A 27,710-nucleotide genomic window follows, 5' to 3' on the forward strand; every position below is an offset into this window, starting at 1 on the left:
AGCCAGGCAACAAAGTGCAAACCAACAAGGAAACCAGCACTGTTTCCAAGTGACAGGGCCAATTAAAACGTCATTATGTAAGAACACATGCTTCTATATTCTAACCGGGAGAAATTAAGTACTTATGACATATTTACCAAAAATCACACACAAGGACACCAGCTAAGTGAAGCGATAAAAATATGAAAAGACTTAAAAAAAAAAAAGTGAACCCCCTCCCCCTTTTTTGAGGCAGCAGAGTCTCATGTAGCTCAGGATTGGCCTTGAGAACTCACTATGAAGCTGAAGATGAATTTAACTCCATCAACTTCCCAACAAGTTCAAGAATTACAAATGTTGTTAGCTGTCATGGCTAAAATATAAGGTCTAAACATACATACACATTTATGTTTATGTGGACGGGTCTGTGTCTGCGTACATGGCTGAGTACCCAGAGAGGCCAGAAGAGGGTGTAAGATTTCCCAGAGCTGCAAGCTGCCCAGTATGGGTGCTAGGAACCAACGCAGGTCCTCTGCAAGAGCAGCAAGCTTAACCTCCAAGCTATCAGCACAGCCCCTAAAATAGAAACTTTAGGCATATATGCCACAACGATCACCAATAAACACGCATTTTACAGTGTACTCAACAGGGACTCCTGGGTGAAAGGCAAAGGAGAAATGGCGGAGCCAAACTTCTTGAAAGGAACATGGGACAGGCACCATCCTTGTGGCTTTACAAAGTTTTTTTTTTTAATTTCTTAGTATTGCATATTTATATATTATGTTTTGGGGTGGGCATGTGTGGAGAGATCAGAGGGCAAACTGAAGGAGTCTAGTCTCTCCTTCCATTAAGTGCATCCCAGGGACTGAACTTGGGTTTCAGGCTTGCCAGCTCAAGTCAGCTCATTAGCCCATGAAAAGATCTTTAACAGTCTGTAACTGCCAACACTGACCTCATAGATGAGATACATAATAAAAATTTAAAAGTCAAAACAATACATTACAAACCAGAACACACACCTCAGAAAAAGTGCATTTCCAAATGGCCTACCCCTTATTAGTGGCCAAGGAAGACAAATCGTTACCTGCTCTCACTGTGCTGGGTGCAATAGTTAGTAATCTCGACATGGGAGGCTGAGCAAGAGGATCATGGCCAAGAGTTCTAGGCCAGCCAGGGGGCTGGGCGGGGAGGGGGGCGTATGAGAGGCTACCAAGGACATGGAAGCAACAGAGTGACCCTACCCCGAGACCCCACCAATGGGTGAATGCTTAGAGAAATACTCACGATAAGCAGCAAGTGGTGGAACTGTCTTCTTGGCATTATTTGAAAATGTCCTTCAACAACAAGAGAATGAATGTGTATGTTTAAACAAGCCACGGAGCGAGGGGAGTATTACATATTGATGAAGATCAATCTTCCAATGGACCCAACAACCTGATGTGTCTACAAATGCGGCAGAAAAGCTACTAGGCAAAGTCTATTGGCTCCATAATCCCATTTCCACAGCCCAAAGAGTAAGTGAATTCAACCACGCTTAGAGGAGACGAATGAGGCAGCAGAGGCCGGGAGGACACAGGAGCAGCTTCAGGAATGATGCTGCCTCCTCTCTCAGGGTGATCCTGGCTGAGGATACAATCCCCGCCTTCCGTTATTCAACATGGCACGCACACACTTTCATTTGTGTCGGTCCCGGCACTCCATTAGCTTGTTTTCTTGGTCTTCCCACTGACCTGCACGCCCACCTATTTTCTACATCAGCAGGGTTACGGCAAGCAAGGCAAATGCCAGGCACGGCCTGCAGCAGCCAGAGGAAGAAAGGTGGGTCAGGTCTCTAATACCGCCAACCCTGAAGCTTCAAAGGTACATGATGCTGAAACTTCACTGTGAAATTCAGGGTTAGTGATCACATGAAATAAATTCAGGTCTGAAATTAGTTTCTAAGCTCAGCAGCTGATACTACAGGTGTGGTAAAGCCTCCAGCTTGTCACTTCCCCACACCAGCACTGTGAGATCCAAACCCTCAACTTTACGCTTCACAGACAGAAGGCCTCCAGCCAAACCTGCTCCCTAAACCTGAGAAAGGCGCAGGCATGGCGGGAGAACAGCACTCAGTCTGGCCTGCCTTTCCTTCTGTACTGGGGTGCGTCTTCATCTGAGTAAAGAGGTGAAACTTAAGAATGTGTTTTGAACAAACTTATTTTTTCATGGATTGGCTAGAACTTTTCTAGGGTGACTAGAGGGGAGGGTGGGGTCAGAACTCTGCACTTCTTTCAAAAACAGGATCTGCAAAAGACAAGGCTTAACACAAAATTTGAATTAACTTTATTTCCCTTATGGTCAATAACTTCTCTGCATTGAATTGTAAAGCAAAGTAAGATAAAATCCCCCAAATAACAAGGTATCAGAAATCCAGATTTAGTTACACTTTATTTGTGAAAATGTTCAACCCTTTTTTTTTTTAAATTGGTCTGTAAAAGAACCATCATCTGGATCAAGAATGAATTCTATAAATCAAAGAATATTCTACACCTTGGAGAGGAAATCAGCAGTAACATTCCCATGGGGCACTGCAATTGCGCAGTGTTCTGTGCTGCCCGCTACAGCAGGGGTGCCGTGTAAAAAGTTCTCCTGTGGCAGGAAACCTCCCTCTCACTTGACTAAACAACTGGATAAAGTTTTCAAGTCTGTATAAAGTTGCCTATAAGCTGGAAAATGAACAGGTTCAGTCTCCATTTATATTTTAGTGCATCTTTTGACAATTGTCACATTTGTAATAAAAGTAAGAAAATGCCTATACAGCACTAAAGAGTGTTTCATCAAATGCTTAAGCTATCAAAAAACATGAAGCAGTGAACAGAAATCATTGTGATGAACAAAACTGGTATAAAATGAGGAAAATCCAGGCAAAGTTTACAAATCCTTTGTCATTGTGTAGTCACAGAAACGAACTCTGGACGCCTGTCCACTGAAAGGGCTTTCCCCTTCATCTTCTGCGTGGAAACATGGAGACAACCTCAGTACTGAGGAATCAGCCATCTGGCCAGCAACATTCTGTGTGTGCTTGCCATGATTCCCAAAGGATATTAATTTAGCCCTTGAATGAAGAATGCATGAAATCTGCTCTGTAAGTACCTGGTGAAGACACCTGCTAACTGCGCACGGATGCCTGAACACAAACATCTAGTCACTAACTATGCGGAGGCCCACTGTCAGCAGCAGCCGCCTACAGCAGCAGTGAGCGACAAAGTGGACATTTGATGAAACATTCTTCACACCGGAGAAACAGGAAAATAAATAGAGTTCACAGATGTAGACTCTCCTCTAACACGGCTCTCAGACCGGGGCTAGTTTGTTTACTGGTCAAGAAGCTCTTGTCACATCTGCATTTGTGTCTTACATATTGCTATTGGGTAATTCAAATAAAATGTAGGTCTTGTAAAAGAAAATGTCAGGTACGCATGTGCCAGGGACCAAATTAGAGGGTTCTTTGGTGCAGTTAGTCCAAATTCTCAGATTTGAAGGGTAATATGTACCAATAATTAAAAAAAAAAAATCCTCTGCCAGATGCTCACAGCAGGGCTCTCTCTGTCTTGCTTCACATTACAAATCAAAAACAGCTGTTCTTAATAAACCAATTTAATTTTAAATGAGGCATTGCCAAAAAATTTTGTACATTGACTTGGCCCAAAGATGTTCTGTACCCTTGGTGCTGTGAAACAGGACATGAGCTGAAGGCAAAGGCCGGTTCTCACAAGGACTGCTGCAAGTCAGGCCAGAACAGTGTATTTAAACAGTCTTCTTAGAGATTTTCTTGCCTTTCTTAAAAACTAGCTTATTTTTAACGTAGCCACGCTTCCTTTTAGTAGTCTAGAAAGAGAGAAGAATACATGGTATTAGTTCGGGTCTCTTACACACTGAAGCATCTAGACACACACCCAGCTTATGAAGACTGTCACTCAAAGTTTGTCTTAGACATGACAGTGTGCAGCACTGTCATGTAAGGAGCACTGCAGCTCCTACCTGAAGCTCTGCATGCCAAGAGGTAAGAATGGCAAGAGTCCAGGTCCCATCTAAGGAATTAGAAAGGTGATGCTGCCGTTGGCTAAGCATCCTAGGGAATTGGCTGTGTGAGAAATACAAGTTCATAGAGTCATTTCAGAGCCCCACCTTTTCCATCTGCAAAATGGAGATGATTATCCATCCACCTTTCAAAACTTAAAAGGCAAAAAATCACTTGGCCTATTCTGTCAAGTCCTCTTAGGAAGAAAACATGTCAAAATGAAAACATTCCTCTATTCATAAATCTTGTAAAATAAAACAGTTCTTCACAGCTTGGTATCTAACTAGTAGTAGTTCGTGTGTATGTGTTTATGTGTACATGTGTGCACACAGGTCAGATGCCAACCTGCACTGTTCTCCGCTGTGTTTCTGAGACAGTGACAGTGTGTCACTGAAGGGAGATCTGCCTGCAACACCAGTCCTAGGTTAACAGGTGTATGCTGCCGTAATGTGCTTCCTGTGTAGGTGCTAGGAATCAGCAATCACTCTACTCTCCAGCCCTACTAAAATCCACGTTTTCTGGTGGAAGACTGTACCAGATATGGTGGTAGAAACTGCTATAGAATATCTGCTAAACCAACAGGATGGCCGGATCTAAGAGCCAGAGGAAAGCACTGTATCCTATGCAGAAACTAGGTCTTTATATTAAATACAACTCTCCAAGTAGTTTCAAAATTCAGGATAGAGACAGTCAGCATGTTCCTCTTAGAAAAGGCACTTTTTACTAAGGCTGCCCTCGGGCGGGAAGAACCAACTCCTACAAATTGTCTTCTGATCTCTGAACCTCAGGTGCCATGGCATACCTCCTCCACTCCTCAAACTAAAAAATTAAAAAATAAATTTCTATTTAAATATCCATATTGCCAGCATGGTAAACATGCGCACACAATGCCAGCATTCAGGAGGTAGAGACAGGAATGTTTCTAGTTTTAGACCAGCCTAGGCTACACAGCAAAAGCACTTCAAAAAAGTAAATATAAGCTACCACTTGTAAAGCATAAACAGTATGCCTCATGCTCTGACGCGGTTTAAGTGAGTTGTCCTGGTTAGGTTACTGATCAGTACTCTGCACCCAAGCCGTGGCACCGACTGCTGTCACTCACCTGCGTCCACATTCACTGCCCGCTATCTCCTCTAGCCAACTCACAGGAGCAATAATGACCCCTAGTAAGAGACTTCCTGAACCACTGTTTATTAGAAAAGAACTAAGGTCTCCTTACAATCCCAGCTGACAAGTTCTGTCACAATAATTACATTAAAAGTAAGTAGCTTAAGAGAAATGATTTGTTTGGACTTTTGCTTCAGAAGGGCTCATTCAACTGCAGACAATCTACTCAGCAAATAAAAACGCCATTCAAGAGTAAAGCATGAATACAAATGTGCTTTAACCTGAAGATTAGAAAGCAGGAACTACAGTTCTCCTAAGGTCTGAGTTTCATGCAGGTAGCCAAGGATACCATCTAGAGACGTCCGACTGGTGGAGACTGAAGTAAGAATGCCCCTAGCAAAAGGTCCATTGGGTTCGTCAACAACCAGCAGGCCACCCCGGAAACTGTGGTCCGAGGATACTCAAGAAGGATCCCCATAGCCCTGGATCTTCCTCATGTAGTCATGTTCGCTATGAGCAGTTACTAGCCTAGCATTCTCCATACCTGCTACCAATCCCCTTTCTAGCAAGACGGTTTTACTTAGGCCCGAACCACACCCTTCTAGCAAGGTGACTTTACTGGGTACCCACCTTCTTTGACAAATACTTCTGTTTGGGGAAGATGTTGGTGACTCGGGGCTTGTGACCTAATGTTTCCCTGTTGTTGGGGGCTTTCACTTTATATATCCTGACAAGCCAGTGCTCTGATGTAAAGGCTTCCTCCAAATGCTTGAATTTAATGTCTTTATTTCCAATCTCAGCATTACGTGTTCGGTCAAAACCTGGGGGTGTGCGAAAATCTAGCTGCAAGAAAAAGATCAGAACCTAATGTCAGTCTTTTAGAACATTCAGTATTGCAAAGTAGCAACTGCGGTTGAAGGGCAATGACTTTCCTTATCTAAGGAACAGAATGGAAGAAGCATCATAACAGGTCTCAGTGTCCAGACAAGAATTCATGAAGAAAACTAGGCCTAGAGTATGTGTCAGCATCCTTACAAATAGACATGCAGTGTAGTGTGGTCCTGGGCAGAGGTGCATGCAAAAGGATGGAGAAGGTGCTTCCTTTCACCTCAGGGCCTCACAATGACTATCTGGTCCATTGTGTCACAGGGTCCTCATTCAGCTCTCATGCACTGACTGGACTTAGCGGCAAGAGACTAATAGAGCTTAAATTGTTCATAAAACTTAAGGAAGAAAACAAAACAAAACCACCTCTATGCAGAGAACCAGGACAATTATTTTCTAGAGTAACTATTACAACCAGGTTCATTTCCTAGCATAAGTTTGGATCCCAGGCAAGTGGTCTTTAAAAGAAGCAGAAACAAAAATGACATCTAGGTTACTGTGGACATGGCGTTTGGCCTTTAAAGCTACCTACAGTGAGTGAGCCTAGGTGAACAAAGAAGCAGATGCCCACTTATCCCCATCTACCCCAGAGCAATACAGAAAGCAGCGACACACAAACTCTTCAAGACCATATTAGCTACCTAACTATTCTACAAACGGATAAAACATGCTTCACATTTCGAAGCAGACAGACCCTTTCAGGTTAGAGTTAACATCATTCCTGGTAGAAACGTAAAATAATTACTTTAAATTATAAGGTAGTAAGTATCTGACTAGTAAGTTATGTACAATTATTATTTTTTTATTGACAACTTGGAATGAAACTATCAACTTGGTATTACAGGATATAAATCTGGTTAGCAATAGAAAACACCTTTTTCCTCCAGTCCAAGGACTTCTTTAGGTTAGGATGGATCCCCGCAATAAAAGACAGAATAACAACAGCAACAACAAGTTTATCCTATGTGTAACAGGACAGGAGAAATCAATGAAGTGACTCAGAGAATGGTCTAGAACTGCATCTCCCAGAACACACTCAACCAATAACAGTAAGGTAGGGGAAGTTGTAGATAATCCTGAAGCTGTTTCTATTTTGATGCTAATTCACTTTGAGAAACAAAGGTTGCCTACTCAAAGTAGTGACTTCCTCTAACCTTCCTATTTTAATTAGTAAAATAGAGGGGAGAGCCAGTGGTTGGGCAGGGAAGGGAGGAAGGGAGAGGGAGAGAGAGGGAGGGAGAGAGAAGGAGAGAAGGAGAGAGAGGGAGAGAGGGAGAGGGGGGGGGGTCAGAGGTCAGAGGACAGGAAGGACCTGGAGGGAAGTTCCAAGATGGAGGTAGAGAAAGATGAATTGGATCCAGGTGGGCTTTATTGCCGTTAAGTAGCTATGAACATTTAAGGATTGTACAGGTCTTGTATCTCATATAGAAGGGCAGTTTCTATCTTTGTCTATTTGATGTAAACTTATCGAGTAGAGGGTTTGTAGATTAAGAGTTTGATATATAAACCTACAAAAAGCTATCAGGCCTTAGAGTTGTCTTTGTGTTGGGATTTGGGGTAAAGAAACACCCCGGAATGGAGGCAGTAAACAGGCGGAGTAAAACCGCCAGGGAAAGGAGTCGTGTGGACTGAGTGACAGAGTCCCTGCGCGAGGCTCTGTACTAGAAGTGGGCCCGCAGAATGAGACTGTGGGGCCGATAGAGAAAAGTCTGTACTTTTTTAATATTTACTGCAACAGAAGTGATGGCAAGTGTGTTCGTGGGAAAAAGCTGAGGGAGGGAATGTGAACAGTTTGCTTGCAGACTGCTTCAGTGCCCTCTCTGGACCAAAGTGTCTGGCATTATCTTCAATAAGAGATAATTTAATTTGTGCCTTTAAGCAGAAGTGAGGTCAGATGAAGAATATACCCATGTTTGCTATATAATTGCTTTAAATGCAAAACTAATTTTTTAATGTCAGAATAATATTAGGTTTCTATCAAAGCCAAGTAACCAGATAATAAAAAGTCACTGGTCTAATATTCCTTTTTTAACATGTCACAAAAACATTCAGAAACTGAGCTAGGCACAGTAGCACATACCTATAACCCTATAAGATCAGGGGTTTGAAGTCTGGATACAATGGGCAAGGAGCTTTGCATATGTCTCTCTGCAGTACAATTGGGACATTATTAGTCTAATTTTTAAAAAAGAGCTTAGAATGGTCCCTCCCATTCGAATAAAGATTATAGAAGAATTCATTGAACCAACCTGCATTTCTCCAAATCTGTAGTATGACATTTTATACATAAGGCAATTTAACAGAGTAGGAGATCCAGCTTTGTCTACTCGGAATTCTCCCTGCTGGGTGAAATAGTCACCTTCCTGCAGAGAGAAACCACAAGTTTAATGTCAGTCCAGCTTGGCACACCCAAAAATTCAGGCTCTAGCTTTGGAGATAGCATTAGGGAATTATACTCTTTTTAATCCGCCAGCCCCCAAATTAATCCTGTCAGATTTACAGCCTCAAAATTTAAAAGAACAAGACTGACTCCATGTTGGCTAGAGCCTGTCCCCCACAGCTGCCCTCCCCACCCTTTCTTGGAGTTTGCCTTCAATTTTCCCTATGAACTCCAAAATCCCCTTTCAGTTGGGGAGGGGAAGGTTTAATAAACTAAAAATATATAGCATTCTTTTTGTATTAATTTTTATTGGGTTATTTCATAAATTAGCTTATCTACAAGAAAGAGTACTACCATCTAAAATAATGTAAGTTCAGGTAGTAAAACATAATTTCTCACACATTTTCTTTTATAGGATTATGTTCTATAGATACTTGCATTTGATTCAGATAATGAGCGTACAAAATTATTTACTATGCCAGAAGCACAAATGCTCACCACACAGACAAATGAATATGCACAAGGACACTGTAAGGGGTTGGGGACCACAGTGTCACAGACTCCTCATCTGTGGAAGCCAACAGTGCATACACACACGTAAATTAGAACCACACACAAAACAGCATTAGGAATGACCTTTTAACTGACGAAGCAGTGTGGTGCCTGCCTCACCTCACACCCTTTCTTAAGATGACAGCACTCAATTTTCTCAGCAGTAAGCACAGTAAGGAGTGTATGTGTTCTCCTCTTGTGAGGAATAGATGAACTCTTTCCCAACTTTGTAATCTATTCATAAAGTTTAAGAATAACACATTTAAAACAGTGTTGAAATGTGTATGTTCAAAGTTTGAATTATGTTATGACTTTTAATAGTGCCAAGTAATTGACAAACTGAAATCATGTTTCAGGAGAATGAAGTATCAAGTTAATCTAATGTAAGGACAGAATGTTTGTTATGCCCAGCTCAGGGGGAGGTTACAGCATCCTTTCCTGAGCAGGACACCTGGGACTATGCTTTGCCCTTGTTCGTTTCTCTCTTGTCTCAACTCTATCCACCTGTCCTCAGAAGATGGGAAACATGGAATCTAATTAGAAAGCAGTTTTCTATAAGGACAAATAGAGACGTGCTACACCCAGAGAAGGCTGGAGAGGAGGTGACAGGGTGCAGAAGGAGAAACACTCCAAGACACAATTTTAAAAATATATCAGATGAGCCAAGGAAAGAGACCACAGTCAAGTTTCAGGGACAGAACAGCCTGGCAGCAAAGGGAGGCTAGGCTTGCACTCAAGGCAAGAGTTTAGACGTTTTACCAGTGATTTACCAAGAGACAGACCAGACTAAGGCGAGGCTTTAACTGTATTACTAGAAACATTAACACCTCCACACAAGCCATCACCTATATTTAGTAGTGCTAAGTCTTGCCTCAGGCACCATACAAATTCTAGATCCTAGAAAAAGACCCAGTGCTCAAAGCATTTATGTTGACTGGCATAAAGTAACTTGCCTGAAGCACCTAGCTGACAGTTCCGTTCCAACTCACATCTGTTTGATTTTAAGGCCAATCTCCATTACTCGTTGAAGGCTTTTAAAGCACAAAGTGGCATGGTCAGTGAATGTCATATTACATGGAAGAAGGCACAGTTCCAAGGCAAAGACAGTACGTTCTAGATTGCTGGTCTCTAAATTTGTAGACATTAGGTTAGCAGCAGTGGAGCAGAGTGCAAATGCAAAGGAAGGGTAGAAGCAGAGACAGGGAGGAGACAAAGCCAGGAGGCCTGACTAGGTGGATAGCGTGATGTGCTCTGAGACAAGTGTCCTATCAAGGCAACACCTTCACTCCGGAGCATCAGAGTGCACAAACACCCATCTGGAGCGCACTACCTCCTGTACACAGTGCTGTTCAGGGAAATGCTTTCACAGATACGCCGCTATCAAGCTGATACACATCACCCGAGGCTACCAAATCAACAAATTGCAGTTCGTATTTTTCATGAATGGAGTAACTAAGGCAGTAGACCAGGACAGGATGAGGGAAGAGTGCAGTCACTGGGTGCTGATACACACCTTTAACCCCATCCTTAGGAGGCCATGGCAGGAGCTCTATGAGTTCCAGGACAGCCTAGGCCACACAGTGAAAAATGGAAGGAAAAGAACACAATCAGCAAATGTGACAACAGCATGGGCCCTGTGTTTCTTACCCGAATGTCTTTTGGATGCTCCCCTTCAGCGATCCTCACCATCCAGAGGAACTTGTTGATATCATCACCAGAATAGCCAATAACTCCTCCAAAAATAACCAACACATAATCGACATCAAGAGACCTCATGATTTTATAGGCGGCTGATTCATTAGAAGACATAGCTTTTCCTACCTGAAGAATAAAATTTAAATGTACAGTTTTTTTTTACTGTAAGATTAAATTAAGTTTGATATGCATTAATTCTGAGTAGAAATGATTTTCTATGAATGTAATAAACTTAGAGGAATTCACTAACATCTTAACTACAATAACCATTTTATGGTAGAAGTGTCAAAATTTGAATATATGTTTAAATAATTAAGCTCTAGGGTATTAATATGTAAAATAAAAACAGACAAGCTTTTAAAGACAGTTTTCTCCCAACCCTAGGCTGAGCCTAGCCCATGATTTCCATAGCACAGACTCTTCTAGCCCAGCAGACATGATAGTTAGCTACAACAACCATGAAAGCTGCTGAGTTCATCTATTAAGACCCAGTTATCTACTCAGACTTTAAAGTACAGAAGGGATTCATTTACGGAGAATCACTATTTAGTAAAGTAAAGTGAATATATAATTTGCACATCTGTATATCTTGTACAAGTAAAATACTTGTCTTCATATTTCCAGAACTTTTCTTAAATATGTAATGTAAAAACTATACATTAAGCATTTTAAGTTTCAGATTTTGCCTAGGACTCAGTCAGCTAAATATACCAAAAGCTACCAGAAATTAGCCCATGATTCTGTACACATAATACCAAGATAACACAAGATACAGAGGCAGACAAGAATTCTAGGCTGAACCTTTTCTGTTTAATTAAAGAGAACTCTGACTTGCTAAGTTGCACAAACCATTTTGTTCTTTATGAACAGCAAAGCCAAGAGAGCTCACCAGTGCGATGTGGCTGTTATTCCAGGTGTTGTTGTCCACCAGAGTAGTCCTGTTGGCCATCCCAGCAATCTGATAGCCATAATCCCACCAGGACATGACCCGGGCGTGTTCATCTGTGTTTTGTCTCAGCCAAAAGTATGCTTCTCTAAAATCATCTAAGATATTTCTGGTACTAAAAACAAAAACAAAACAACTCATAGTTTTATGAGTCTTTAAGTGTGAAGGAGATGGCTTAAAATTTTGAGGTGTTTAATCAGTTAAAAACTTTCATTTTAAAAATGGTAGTCAAAAAAAGCCCTACCTACAAGGGGGGAAAGAGGAGGAACTTTTGTCTACCCCAGTGTTTGCTAAATTAATGTGCAAAAAAAAAAACCTCAAAACCACACCACCACCACCCAAAACCCAAACACTTAAAATATCAGATTCTAATAAACTATCTCTGGGACACAGTCTTGTGGCCTGTTGAGACGTGGCGCTGTCACTGCAACCACCAGGGCCTGTTAAACCACAGCTGGGTCCTGCCTCAGGTGTCTCAGGTAGGGCAAAGGTGGGCTCTACAGTTTACATTTCTACCGAGTTTCACACTAATGATGATGCAGTGTCCACTAAATATACACAATTACACATGCAGAAAGATTTTGGAGAAGAGCACGAACTACAGTTCACCCTATCGCCTCTACTGCACTGTCAAAAGGAGAATCAAAGTCAATTTCTCAAACAACACTTTCCTTTTGAGGTTAGATTAAAGGATGTTATATAAAACCCTCTCATAGCCAAGTTGTTCCCTTACCCGTCATGATTGTAGGAGGCGAGGACCACACTTGGACTGGAGTAGGCATTGCTCGTGACCCACGTGCAGTGGACAGCGAACATCATCAGGAGCATGAGCATCAGCATAGTCACGATGCTTTTGATGTTGGGGCCCAAGCCCTCTTCAGGTTTCTCTTGCTCTGTCACATGCTTTCTCACTTTACCTGCCTGAAGACGCAGAACAAACAGAAGCCGTTGCCATTGTACTTGGTTCATTAACAGTCAAGGGAAAAGGGGGAGAATATTAATCCATCCTCCATGGGTCAGAGAGGATGTAATCAGATATTCTTCTGTGGCTAATGGGAAGATTTACTCTTGTTTTATAATTCAAAGTAAACTTTAAAGTCAATGTGAATCAGAAAATACACTTAACCCCAGGACCTGATCTCAGAGCAAACTATCTGATAAAAGGCAGCTTTTAATTAAATATAAAAGAGTTAACCATGGGGCTCCATTCTGGCAACATAAAATCGAAAATGTATATACCTAAACTTAATTCTACTCTTGAAATGGCTGTTCCCACCTAAAACACAAATTAGGAAATTACTAGGAGAGAAACTACAGAATTAGCCAAATCTCTAAACCACACACCACACACCTACACATTCACACACACCTGCACGCACACACACACACCTGCACACACACACGCACGCACGCACGCGTCCCTACCTACCTCTGTTGAAAACAAAATAGCTATAAACTCTAAGTTATAAAGTTGATTAAAGAAAAAAACAAAACAAAATATAACAGGTGTGTGCTTAACACAAATCTTTATGAATTATGTTGATTTCAAAGTAAGGAAAGAATGAATCTCAGCCAATTTTTAAATTACAGCATTCCACTGCTGGCTAGTATTGATAAGCTTAGTCAGTATTAAAATAGCAAAAAGTCTAACAGGTTATTTAAGGCAAGTGCACAAATTCCTAAGTCTTTCCCACAGTGTATCCAACATAGTCTCTGTCCTATTGTAATGCAGGTTAAAAGTGAATTTGCAAATGGGTGTTTAATTTGAACACCAAATTACCATTTGATACGGAGGCAGCAGAAGCACAGAAGGTGACATCAAACACAGACCAAGGACAAGTGTACACGGATAAATCTGATGAGCTGTGCTATCGGAAATGAAGCGCTGACACACCTAAGCGCTTAGGTAACCACTGGAGAAGAGAGTAACAATCCCTTCCTTCTCCGATTCCATTCTGTTTACTTTGAACTCAAAGACCGACTAGCTCTCAATTTTGAACCAAGCAATGGAAAGAAACTACAGAAAGCACAGCTCGGGACGTCCCCATTTCAGCACACATCTGGGGACTCTTCTGGAGCTGGGAAGATGGAGACAGTATAGCCCTCACCTTGTCATACAAGTTTCCTGGGTTTCTTTTGTCATCCTCATCACTGCTGTCCTCCACAGGTGGGTTTTCCCTTTTCATGTCATCCCCCAAATAGTGCTCAAAAACATTGGAGAAGGCGATTGCAGACAGCATGCAGACGACTGGGGTCAGAGTCAGCATCAGCCGCACCATCACGCCAGCAAAGTAGACAGCACTGATGGCATACAGAGCAACTGCAGAGACAGGTTCTCTTTCAACACCGCGGGGAAATGCCCCCAGGAAACTACATGCTCATCACCACAGTACAGAACACACCCAAAAGTGGGGATCTTTGAGGTCACAAAACAATTGTTTCTAAATTGTTATTACTGACCAAATAGTCCTGTTTAGAAATAAGTACTTTTGACTAAATAAAAACTAAACAGTTTAGAGAAATGTACTATCATTCAAATTTAATTATTACAGATATGAAAAAAAAACAGCTTTAGAAAGCCAGCACCATATCTGGTATGAACCCTTCTTCACAGCAAACATGGATAAGAATACAATAGATGGACATCTCTCAGGGAGATGTCACTGGAAAGAACATCAGGCTCTAAAGAAGGTGCTGACAGCCTCAGGTCAAAGGCTATGAGCCACAGAAAAGCCAGTGAGGTACCGACCCCTATATAATTTGAAGCTACTAAAACTATTCATGGGTTGGGTGTAAAGTCTGTATTTAAAAAGTAGTAATTAGAATACACATGCACTGAAAATCCAACTCTTTTTCTTATCTAAGCATCTCTGTAAGACAGGAAAAATGTTCTTGAACATTACATATATAAAGAAAAACAAAACATTAAAGTAGAGTAATCTCAACAGAAAAAAAACTGTTCTGAATCAAAGAGTTCATTAAAAATCTTACCAAATACTCTTTCATCGTTGATATTTTTGATGCAGAACCATAGGCCTGCTGGGAAGGTACATACAAGAATATGTAGATCAAAGAAGAAAGACACCCATGTCGTAGGCTGATGTTCAGACACTGATGCAATAATTGGAATGTGTATTTTTGCATACCTGATATTAAAAAAGTTCATTATTATTATAGTTAAAGGACAAAACAGGAGTTCCTTCCCTTAGATGAACAAGTTCTTCTTTATCACTAACATCACTCTCCCAATTTTTCTTATTCAAACTTGCATTTTAACTGATGTAGCTAGTGACCCAGTTGTTTGGTACTTTATTCAAACTAAAGCTAATCTGTCCCCTCAAAGTGGAGCTATCTAGGACTCATGAAACATGCTGGCTCTGGTTTCTAACCCTTGCTCAGATAGGTAGGTGTCTTTGGTTCAGCTCTCTCGCCTACACCTACATCAGCAAGTTTCTCCATCTCTTCTTAGTGTCAGAAAACATGTCACCCACCAACTCCTGTGCTCCAATGCCTTCCCAGACAAGGGGCTGGCATCAATGTGAGCACACAGGTCACTTTGCACTCTGGGATTCCAAAGAGGTCAAGTGACTTTAGAAGCGACATCAGCTTTGGGATTCAGCTTAGTCAGTGCTTCTGTAACTGGTTCCCTTCAGTTCTCTGGATCCACAGGATAAAAGTCAGCAAATGTTTTAGTCATGAACAGTTTATTCTGTGTGATTTCACTAGTCTTTGATGTCCTACTGAGGGGACACCAGATCAGTAAATGGTGGTAGGACTTAATAGGGTCACCTAGAAAGCAACCACAGACAGCTACATCACCACAGCAGTAGGCCGTCATTTTTAAAGACATAAGGAGTTGGCTACATAGAACAGGAATAGAGAACTGTCTCACAACAGCAGGCGTTCTCTTCAAACTGCCCTGCCTGGGTGTCTACTACTGCTCAAGTAATGACTGAGGTGCTCACAATGCAGAAGCACATGGAGGAAGGCTGTTTGACTAGGAGGCCAAATTGGCGTATTTGAACTTACCCAGTATCCCACAGTGAATAAAACCTGCCACTCCACGGTGCAATGTAGCCTTGAAGGAAAAACACAAAGGAAATTATCTGCCTCTTTATTATATTGTAAATTCTCTCTCTTTGGGAGGAGTGTTGAGATAAGATATCCTTGATACACAGTCCCATCTACCCACAGCCTCCCTCAAATGTCCAACAACCCTCCTACCCCAACCCCTCAAATGGTGGGAATGCAGCTGTATGCTGTGTGTCGCCATGTTTAGCTGGGAATGGAGAGATGACGCAGTGGTGATGAGCAGTGACTGTTCTTCCAGAGGACCTATGTTTGAATTCCAGCACTCACACAGTAGCTCACAACTGTCTACATCCTATTCTGGTGTCTGTGAGCACTGAGTGCTTGCACACGTGCATGCACACATGCACACACACACACAAAATGCAGGCAAAACACCCCCCCACACACACAAATAAATAACATTATTGTTAATGTGTATTGGGTACATGCCATGATGATAATTATTATTAGTTATCATTATATGTGTGTGTGTGTGTGCGTGTGTGTGTGTGTGTTTTGCAAGCCATGGGGCGTGTATGTAGAGGTCAGAGGACAATTCTGTGGTGCTGCTTTTCCTCTTCCACCTTCAGGTCACCAGCCTTGCACTGTAAGTACCTTTACCAGCTGAGCCACTGCACCAACCCAGTCTTGTCCTTTGCAGAGGTTTGTTACTATTAGTTATGAATAACTTAAACCAATGTTCAAATAATGTTGGTTTTATTTTGTAGATGTGTTTTCAAACACCTAGGTCTTGCTCCAGTCATACCTTCATTCACCCTATGCTGTCCTGTCCATCAGCTGAGCGTATGGAATACCCCCAGGAAAACTGGACTGTGGTTTAAGATTTCTGAGCTCAGGCTTAGGGAATGATTTAGACCCAAGGCGTGTGGAAATGATGTGGCCAACAGTCTCCAAGGAAGAGGGAGAGAGTGCACACAAGAGGGGAAGCAAACACTAGCTTCTACACACATGCTGAGTTTTTAATAGTTTTGGCTCATTATCCAGCAAGAGAAGGATGTTTGTAGATTTACAAGAGCCTGAAAAGCAGTAATATTAAGATAAACTATTTTTTTTTAAAACTGCAATTTGATAATTATTTGACATTGTATAGTATCTGATATTAGGATAAATGGAGTGTGTGAGAAGAACCTGTGAAAGATTGTTCTTGACAGTAATCTAGAAGCACAACTTCCATCTTACAGGTGATGGCACCTACCTGTATATGTCAGATAGATGACACTAAGGAACACAGCACCTGCAGCTAGTGAAACACCCAAAAAGAAAAGGGTCTGGAACTCCTGTTTTGTCAAGCGGTCTCTCAGATACTGCAAAAACGCGTAAGCTTGCAGCAGCGCAAACACACCTGGATAAAGAGAAGGCTCACGTGAACACCATCACAGCGGTTCCCCAGCGCATTCACTTGCAAAACCGTACACCCCACATTTCCTTCACCCCAGGACTAGTTATCTCACTGCTAATATTCGGTGTCAACTGACAGCTAACGTGCAATTAATGACCTGAAAATTCCTACTGCACATTTTCCCCCAAAGTGGTCAGAATCCTTATACATGCACCGGACTAGAAAAGCAGCCAACTGTGCACACGGATACTACCATACATCACCAAGGATTTACAACCTTAGAATTGCTCCTGTGCTGGTGTGCCGGCTGGCTCCTTTTTTGTCAACTTGACAGAAGCTAGTTATCTGAGAGGGGGAAGCACAACTGAGAATGGCTGTCCGACTGGCCGACGGGCAATAGTGGGAGTATCTCCTGTACTAATGACTGATGTGGGAGGGACAAGCTCACTGTGGATGGTGCCAACCTCGGGCCGAGCGAGCCCCCATGGCCGCTGCTTCATGGTCCTGCCTTGAGTTTCTGCCCTGATTCCCCTCAGTGATGGGCTGTGATCAGTACACTGCTGCCAAATGAATCCTTTCCTCTTCAAGTAGGTTTTAATCAGTGTTTTAAAACAGCAATAGAAAGCTAAGTACACCAGCAATTATTATTATTGAAATCCCTTATAAATTAAGATATAATAAAGAGCCTGAAACTTCACTTTAGTGTCAATATAGAAGGAAAAATTAAGATCACACAAATATCTTAACTGGACCAAACATTTCCAATGTCCTCTCATCTCAACCTCAAACACTTGTTTCCATACCTGCAGCTGCCATGTGCTCACTTGTTCTGATTGGCTGGAATCCCACAAAAGGTATCTGCATGGATAATATTAAACCCACAATGTAGAAAGTGCTATATGCTATAAAACAAAACGGGAAACAAGGGTAATTTACTATCGCCGTTAAATACTCAACACATAAAATATACTTATAAATCTTTTTAGAAAAGTTTTAACAGAACTTAAACAATAGAATCTTGAAGTGACTGACTTGATGTGTGAATGTTGGTCACATTATATATCATAAACATTTTATCCATTTTTTAAAAAGTATTGTTTGTAGAACTCAGTTTCAGAGACTCATGCTACCTTCCTTTCTAGCAAATGGCATTAAGTTTTTAAAAAATTCACCATTAATAATCACTGACAAGAGCCAAGAAACTCTGCAACTGCACTTGCATTAAGTAACTGTGACTGTCATTGCTGTGGTTATTAATCCAAAATATTTATGGCCCCACAAACACCTAGCAGCAGGCATGTGTGCCTGGCTAATCTCAGACACTCTTGAATATTTTGTGTCTTCTTTCCAGTTGGGTAGAATCTGAAGAGTTTAAAGAGGAAAAGAACCCAGTGACGGAAGCCAGTCTAACAGAAAGACCGCTTGCTCTCCACAGTGCCCCTCCCCCAGCTCACACCAATTCTAACACCCAGAACTGCTGTAGTGCAATGGCAATCGTGTCAAAGACTGGCTCTCCACTCACATGGCTACAGAGCAAGAGTAGGAAATCCGACTTGAGAGAAAGTTTGAACCGACCACCATGAAAAGGGTAGATGTTACTGAACGCCCTTTGCCTGCTATACTCTGTGGGGCAGAGTACAGAGCACACACTTCCCTTCTCCTTGTCTTCATAGTTGTATTCATCTGCTTTTAAAAGTCCATTTGTAGAAGGTCAATTGTGAACCATTAGTTCAAATGCTACACTACTTCCCAAGCGGTCGGCTAAGTTATGACTACTGTGTTGGGAAGATAAGCTCATAAATATAACAGACAGGGCCAGAGCCTGTGGGGAGAGCTTTCAAAGACTTAGAACTAATGAAGGCCACAGCCCTGCCATCAACCCAAAGCGAATTTTGCAGACAAACTCAAGCTGCAGTGGTGAGGCTCTATGTGAAATACTCAAGGAAAATCCAAGTTACCACAATTTCAAATCTGCTTCTAAGGTCAAGGAGCCTTCTAGTAAGTTTCTTTTACTAATTAATCTGTGTTGAAGCCCTGATACAGTCAAGAGCAGGATGAAAAAAAAAAAGAAAAGTGGAAGGAGGGAGGGAGAAAGAGAGAACAAGGTTACCATGTGATCCCCAAGTATATAAATTAAACACTTTAGTTCGTTAACACAGAATGAGAGCTGTGAGGTCTGACCTCCTCCCCACATCAGAGCTACATACATTGTGATCAATATGCACCTTACAATGTGGAGCTGAGAAATCAAACCCGAACATGAACACACACACACACCACTAGGAAAGACTGTGACGACTGCTGAGCTTTCCTCGGTGAAGCCTGCACACACCAAACACGGCAGTCACCTCGGGCCAGGGCTGCTCTCAGACATACAAACACGGAATTCAGCAAAACTGACAGGATATCCACTGAATATAACAGACAATACAAACTGAATTTAAAAAACAATAATCTACTCTCCTTTTTAAAAAGCCAAGGAGAAAATAAGGGAGTAAAACTACCTTACAACGAACAAGCTTATGATAGCATCAAAGAAAAACCATCTTCCCCACCTCCTTCACACTGCGGCTTCCCAGTCCTCTTTTTCCCAGAGCAAAGAAGACTACACTTTCATGCCAATTTCAGACATTCATTCTCATCAGTAAGGAGAAGGAAACACCAAGGCTGGGGAGTGGCTCAGTAGTGAAGTGCTTGCCTAGTGCGCATAAGCCTCTGTGTGGTCTTCAGGACCATGAAACGCCCAAAGCAACTAATAACAAGACCCCAGTCTCTACGGAAACAAGAGCATAAGAGTCCATGTTAATTGAAAGAGTGCCCAAAATTAACTCGAGGAAAGGATAAGTCCTTATTGCTTGACTAATGTCAAACAAAGTAACAGAAACTGACATTCAGCTGGAAAGACCCTGTACACCAGTCTCCTTCATGCACCTGAGCCAATGAAGCCAGTCTACTACAGTGACCTAGAGTTCTGTTTAAAAGAGCTGGACCCATGTCAGTCTGGGTTTTAATAGTTTTAGATCACTGGTTCTATGAAGTGTTCAGATAGGAGAAATACATATATTACCTCACAGAGTCCTTCAATACACAAAAAGCAAGTTTAAGACTGCTAGCCAAGCTCCATACAGTGCCAAACAAGATTATCTCATGTAAGATACTATGCTTCCTAAATTTCTAAAATAGCGCACAAAACTCAATCTTAATTTAAATCTCACAAATTTACATTTTAAAGCATAGAAAGTAGAAAATTAAATTCACTTGAATACAGAGACATGAAGAAATTAGATTCTTAAGAAGAAACACAATTTCTATCCACTGTAAAAATAAAGTATTTTATCCTCCAGACTATATGACAGCACCCATAGTGTATTTTCAAAAAGACAGAAGAAATCCTGACTAGATCAATCCAGGCTGGTCTCTAAACTAGGTAAATGTGACGAGCACTAAGAGCACACCCCATCTAGCTAACACTTGTGATAGTGGGTAGGGAGGAGGCTTAAAGTACACTGTTCTTACAGGACCTCAGCAACAAGCCCAAAGCACTGCTTGCTTCTTCCTTAAACTCCACAAGGAACTGTTAGCAAACCACCACCCCACCTGGTCCAACTCTGTATGCACCTACTCTAACCTATTTCTTAACTCTTTACACTATTCCATCAAAGTCAGCTCTGCAAAAAATGCACAACCCAAAGGTACCATAAATCACTCATCACATCATAAAATGCTACCACACTGCCATCCTGTGGAAGCACAGTTCCTGGCATTTACTTAGTGATGAAGACCATGCTCCTGGTTAGAAAAATGCCCTTAAAACAATTGGACTTACTCACATGTACAATTTGTTTTACCCAAAGAAAACTGATTAGAGACAGAAATCTATAGACATCCTAATCTTGTTTCCCCTCCAAATACTTAAGTCCTAGTGAGATGGCAGGTAGTGAATCTGTGGCCAATGCAATGCTGGGTTCCAGCTCCACTGAGACCTTTGGGTGATAGAGCGCTAGCTGCTCTCACTTCAGTACCTCACTGATAAGGCACTGCCATCCTCTAGGCCATCTTTATTCTGGAGTAACAGCACATGCATGTGGAGGTCAGAGGACAACCTTGTGACGGGGTCTCTCTTGCTGTTGCATACCCCAGTGATTGAATTATGGAGCTGCCATGTCTGCTTCAAATGGGTTCCAGCCAGGGCCTCACATGGTGCCTATTGCCTTTTCCTCAGCCCATGTCTCTGGAGTTTTAAGTTATTACTATGCTTCCTTCTGCAAACTTAGAGTTTGAGAACACACACACCTACCATAAGGTCCACCAGCCGTTCATAGTTACTTCATCTATTGGGCAGTGTTTAATGAGAACAGCTAACAAAATAACCCTCTTCTGTTAGACTAGATCCAGAAGAGAAAGATCTTACAATCAATTCAGTTTTACTTGACTGCTAACAAACAATATTAAATTTGTCGGGATGTTGAAGTTTACTTAATAAAGTCACCTTGCTAGTTCGTGTACATATTCAGGGCAAAGCACAGTGAGAAGCAGCAATAGCAATAGAGGGCAGAAAACAGGCTTTTTTGACGAGCAGGGAAACCTGGGTGTGCACACAGACAGGCTCCCTTCCCAGGGCCACTGCTTACAGCAACCAGGGAGAGCAAGTCACTGAAACAGACATTTTACAAGCTCCAAACTTGTAAAGGCAGGAGAAAATGGCTTAAACTACTTGAGCAGAGATCGGCACACTTTCAAATGGAAAAAAACAATCTTTTGCTACTACCTAATAGGGAATTAAGTTTAAAATTCTAGAGGAAATATATCTAGATTTAAAATTCTGGTTATATTAAAACCCAGATTAATAGTTCTGGACTGGATAGATGGATCAGCAGTTAAGATCCAATCAGTTGGCCTGGATCTTCGAAAGGATGTGGTTTCAACTCCAAGCACCCATATGGCTGGTGGCTTACAATGGTCTATTTACTCCAGTTCCAGGGGATCCGATGTCCTCTTCTGACACAGGCACAAAGACATGCACATAGTGCAGACATACATGCAGACAAAGCAAAATAAGTATGTGCAAAGTAAAATAAAAATAAGCTTAAAATTCTACTTCTGTCTTACAGAAGCGATTCATTAGTTCTGACAAAGGATAATGAGATGCCATCGGAGCGCAAGGAGTTTAAGAATGCACTGTGTGAACACTGTAAAGGCGAACTCATGAAATATATACAACTCTTCTTCTCTCTCAAGTCTCACTATGTAGCTCTCTGACTGTCCTCAACTCAGAGATCTGCCAGTCTCTGCCTCCAGATTGCCGGGATTAAAGGTGTGTGTGCACCCACCATGCCTGGCTAATTCTACTTTAAGAAAAAAAAGGGATACTGTGACTCAATCACTCCTGCAACTATGCAATAACTATACCTAGTATGTATTAAAAAGTACAACAAAGAAATATCAGCAAACATAATTTATAAATAAAACATATTAAAACATTTAAACAAAATTGCAATTTTATTGCACTAAAAATCATTTAGGACTTTCCTTTTTGTTTATAGAAGGTTGCAATTCTTTACCCCAGGCTAGCCTGAAATTCACCGAGCAAGGTTGACATCAAACTCTGTGCATCCTCCTGCCCCAGCCTCCCAAGTGTTAGACTTTAAGTGAGCAGAACACCGACTTATCCACTGAAAGCAGGCCCTTGGACAGACCTAAGCTGTAAACTCTAACATCTACACACGTGTTCCTGAGCGATTTGACAGGTGTGACTCTAAGACTGGACTCACCTATAACAGCACCAAAGCCATTTTCCCACTTTCTTTTGTAGCTATGGAAAATCTTTGTCTCTACTAATTGAAGAAGGCTTTTGATCTAGCAAAGATCCTGGTAAGTCCCAGTAAGAAAGGCCTTGCTTATTTTTAATCTTAAGACAGATACCGCTAGACCTGTCCTTTCAAGGAATGAGTGCCCCTGACCCCCCAGAAAGCACTTACTGTAATCAACATCAGACCTTAAGCAAGTGAGAGGCCAAGACAAAATGTCTATACAACATGAAGGGAAAACACAAAACAGATCATCGTCGCTAAAAGGACCCATTCAGGAAGCATAGGAACCACTTTATGCTTCTTTAAACAACCCAATTGTGTAACTGATGTATCTAGTTTATAGAACACAAGAGCAATCTCCTGTCTTTGCAAACCTTTACCTGTCACAAATATAAAATCATACATCTTTTATTAATTCCAACTGCTTGAATTAAATCCACCAAAATTACTTAATGATAATAATTAAATAATTTAAGCAAGTGCAATCAGAAAATTGTGCTGCAAATATTAAAGCATTATTCCAAATATTATATGGTAATAAAAACCCTATTAGACAATAAAGATATGAGTGTCCGAATACATATGACAAACGTGTTATATATGAAAGTTCAAAGCTGTTCTGAGAACTGCTGACCACTATCCCATGGTGTGCGTGCCCTCTGACTACCACAGAATTTAAGGTAATTACTGCTATTAATACAAACTGTTGACTATAGCATAAGCTATTCTTTAGTTAGCAATTACATACTCAAGGCTGGCTTTGAACTTGCTACCTGCTTCCCTTTAGAACTGAGACTACAGTCATGGCTTCTAATTAATAAGCTTTCCCAGTACCCTGTTACCTACATAACAAATCACCTCACCTCAAATAACCAATGTAGATTTCAAAAGCAACTCAAAACTCTAGTACAGAAACAATAATTCTTTATCCTAAAAACTTATTTCATTTTATGTGCATTGGTGTTTTGCCTGCATGCATGTGTGTGAGAGTGACAGATCTTGAAGTTACAGACACCTGTGAGCTGTCATGTGAGTGCTGGGAATTGAACCTGGGTCCTTAGGAAGAGCAGCCAGAACTCTTAACTGCTGAGCTATCTCTCTAGCCCCCAGAGATAATTATTTTATGTCACTTTGCAAAGTTCTAGCTGATGTGTCTCTCCCTGAGAGACACAAATCCCATGCCATGTTTAACTTTGACATTTATATCCAAGTTCTCATTAACTAACATAAGTGAAATTTTTATATAAAACAGTACAGGTTTCATATCTCTGCTCTTTGGCAGTTTCATTAACTAACCACATACCTACATGGAATGTCCTACTATATAATGTTTCTACCCACTGATCCCTCCCCAAGACCTTGGAACAGGCCAGCTCACTAATAAATTCAGGCACGGGTAATGCAGAACCAATCACAGAAATTAACTATTTTTACATGTTACTACATGTGAACAGATGAGGTTTGTTTTGGGTCATCTCCCCACCTCCCCATGTTTTTCTATTTGTTTTGCTTTTCTGTGACAGGGTCTCATGTAGTCAACACAAGGCAAGTTAAACACAAAAAAAATGACTACCTTTTCATGGGCAATACCGAGCAAACAGAAGTTGCTTGCTAAGAGCACTTTTTAGAAGCAGAGCCACTTACCTATGTAGACTCTCTTGCTGTACCTCTGCATCAGTAGCAGCACAAACACATGGAGAGGGATGAGGTTGATGATAAACACATAACCGCCCCACGCAGAGACCTATGGGAAAAGAGAGGCTCAGACACATGCCCTCTCTCTCTCTCTCTCTCTCTCTCTCTCTCTCTCTCTCTCTCTCTCTCTCCTCTCTCTCTCTCTCTCTCTCTCACTCTCTCTCTCTCTCACTCTCTCTCTCTCTCTCTCTCTCTCTCTCTCACTCTCTCTCTCTCTCTCACTTCCTAAAACAAGTATGTCTCACTTTTCACAACTTAAACACGAGAGAAAATAAAATGCTAGGATTTTGGGCAATTTTCCTAGGATAGATATATGTATATAATAGTTCTTATTTCTTTAATTGGCAAGTAAATATAATCCCATAAATCTAGTAAGCTTTTCTAAACTCACTGGAGAATAGCTCAGGTTAAATTCGATTTAACAGAAAGGCTAAGAACCTCACATAACTGTGAACTAGCAGAAATAGGCTGTCAAGGAAATGAGTATAGACAATAAGGTTTTAGACTAAACAAGCTTTCATTTTACCTACTTATGATGATCTATTTACTGAAAGAAGATTCAGTGGGCTTAAGAATGAGGAATTCTGACACTAGTCAGTGACTTAGCTAAAGGGGCACTCACGCCCCCTGACCACAGTGTGTGGGCTCTTGACAGAGCTGATTGGCTGAAGCTGTAACATGAAATACAAGTGAGGACCCCCCCCCACCCACACACACACACACGCACTGGAAGCGGCCTGCTTGACCAAGCACAGGCAACGACCTGCGCCCGGACACTACAGTCTCTGAAGGACCCAGCAAACCGATGCACTTACTTACTCTGAGATTAGATTCAACAATCGGTTTAAATTATCGATAATTTTTATACAACAATTGCATAGGCTACTGTGTAGAAGAGGCAGAAATATAAAAAGCATTACTGAGCCCCAACCTTGAGAAATCTACTTAAAACACACGAGACAGGTACAGGCTAAGCAATGCTTGGGTAACGACTCTTAAGGAGTTGGGGAATTCTCCAAGTGCAGTCTGTCCATTACAAAGAGAAAACCAAAGTCTCCTGACTTAAAGCAGTCTTGCTCATCCTCTGCACGGTCTTTCATCCTGGCCTTTCCCTCCTTCTCTGGCCCATATGACAGACATTTCATCCCTTTAAGGAGTGAGAAGAGAACACAGTGGGGCAGAAAGCTACCCTCTGTCCTCCTGTTTTCTCAGTAGCCTTCCTCCAAAGAGCTCACCACCACCACTCAGTAGAGCTCTTACTAGTGCTAACTGTGACAGACACTTGATGTCAGCGTTCATGATCATGTGACCATTACACCGTCAACTCCAACAAAGGAAACTTACTGAGAGTGAAAAGTTTTAAATTGTTTGAATGTTAAACAGAAGCTAGCTTTATCTAAACATGGTGCAATGCTCTGTATTTGACAGGTAAAGTTTGCTCTTTTTTACACTGTAATCTAACTGGAAAAATATATTACTTGAAATGAAAAAAATGAAGCAGAACAAAATGAAACCATTTAGACCCAATTCTAGATGTCATTAAGAAGTGAAAACCGTTCAGGAGTTTAATGTCTACTTGATTATAAACACTGCACTTGAAGACTAAGTATCAGCTCTTCTCAGCCAGGGCACCAGGGTGAGGACGGCACACGTGAGGCACAGTTCTTACCATGTAGAAATAGGACAAGCAGCAGCACATCGTCCAAAACACAGACCCGGTTTTCACAGACTTTACCTAAAAACAACAGCAAATCCCACTGTGAAATGTAAAAGGCACCGAGTGAGGCCTGAGGCTTAGCTATCCCCCAACTGACTAAAATATACTTTTACAGTGCTGAATAAGATGGATTTTAATAACCGATTCTCTTTTGATTAGTTTTAAGTAAAAAGAACAAATAAGGAAAAATTACCTGTTTTCGTTTTCTGCCATGAAATGGTTCATAACAAAATGAAGCCTTAAATAAATGTTCAGTAAATCTACATTTTCATATAGTTGATCTGCTAGACTTCTGTTTCTTCATCTGAATTCAGGATCATATATATTATATATTTGATTCTAAGCTTCCATTTTGAAAAACTTACTGTTACAGTAAGAAAGTTTTAGATACCATAATCAATATTTTAAAATGTATATTGATCTGCCTTCCAGAAGACCCAATACATAGGTAAATTCTCATTAGAAAGACTATATACAAATGAATCAAAGTTCAACCAATCTTGTCTTAAAGTAGTAATTTCAAATGAGATTTATGTTACCTTCAAAAGCAAATTATTAGCATCTTTCAAAATAACTGACACAGACCTAAACACACAGCACACAGTCACCTTTAAGATGAATACCTAAGAAAAGATAAGAACAATTTCTACCACTAAGAAGTCTATATTCAAAAAGTTGTTTTCTGTTTCTTTGTGCTAAGAGGCATGTTCAACAAACCTAATTTCCAGAAAACCTTTACTTTTAAAAACATGTTTTTAATGACACAGTATAGCTAACTCCAGGTAATATCTTGACTTTGGTATAAAGTATGAAAACAAATAGGACAGAAGGAAGCAAGGGGGTGGGGAAGAAATTCTAGTTTATTGCTCTCAGTGAGAATAGGGGGAAAGGTTTATTAAAATGATGGCCATTTAAAAGCAAGAAAATGTCCTTTGGCCAGCCTGAGATGATCTATCTGAAAGGTGATTAAAGAGACTGCAGAAGGGAGTTGAGGTGAAATGTCAATACAAACCCTGTGGAGCTGGAGAGATTAAGGGAACAGATACAAACACCCAAGTGATACAATGGGACAAGTGGAACAGAATGACACTTGGCAGTGGAAAGCCCATCAGGTTAGGGGTCTTGGAAGAACAGGGGGGTGTAGGGCCTGCCAGGGATGGCGCTTGTCAGTTATGCTTCTCTGTAACTAGGATCCATTCACTGATAGCTTTCTGCCTCCATCTGATACCCACCATGCCACAGGCCACCAGCTTTTATCCATCTCCCTCCTACACTGCAGAGTGTTTTGATTCAAACTGGTTCTGGTCTGCCAAGATATTGCACTCTGTCATCAATGGGCTGAATGAATGAACCTAAAACTACCAAGAGTCCTAAGCACCTTCCATACCATACTTTCTTGGGTACTGTCTCCATTACAGTACATAGCTTTCTTTTACTTTATCGCTTGTATATC

General features: G+C 41.2%; 1 protein-coding gene across 1 annotated transcript in view; it reads right to left on the reverse strand.

Moving 5' to 3' along the window:
• Window positions 1-2,291: 2,291 nt before the first annotated feature.
• STT3B (STT3 oligosaccharyltransferase complex catalytic subunit B) overlaps window positions 2,292-27,710 on the reverse strand; it is a 64,259-nt gene continuing 38,840 nt past the window's right edge. Inside the window, exons 4-16 of the mRNA XM_080933924.1 lie at window positions 26,210-26,275; window positions 24,490-24,589; window positions 17,839-17,937; window positions 16,892-17,038; window positions 15,634-15,682; window positions 14,596-14,750; window positions 13,713-13,924; window positions 12,338-12,525; window positions 11,548-11,719; window positions 10,611-10,784; window positions 8,281-8,394; window positions 5,777-5,989; window positions 2,292-3,846 (exon numbers count right to left, since the gene is read on the reverse strand). Coding sequence (XP_080790050.1) covers window positions 3,766-3,846; window positions 5,777-5,989; window positions 8,281-8,394; window positions 10,611-10,784; window positions 11,548-11,719; window positions 12,338-12,525; window positions 13,713-13,924; window positions 14,596-14,750; window positions 15,634-15,682; window positions 16,892-17,038; window positions 17,839-17,937; window positions 24,490-24,589; window positions 26,210-26,275 — 1,770 coding nt within the window. The 3' untranslated portion in view covers window positions 2,292-3,765. The remainder of the gene's footprint in view (window positions 3,847-5,776; window positions 5,990-8,280; window positions 8,395-10,610; window positions 10,785-11,547; window positions 11,720-12,337; window positions 12,526-13,712; window positions 13,925-14,595; window positions 14,751-15,633; window positions 15,683-16,891; window positions 17,039-17,838; window positions 17,938-24,489; window positions 24,590-26,209; window positions 26,276-27,710) is intronic.

The sequence above is a fragment of the Micromys minutus genome (assembly GCF_963924665.1).
Source record: "Micromys minutus genome assembly, chromosome: 21".
NCBI lineage: Eukaryota > Metazoa > Chordata > Mammalia > Rodentia > Muridae > Micromys > Micromys minutus.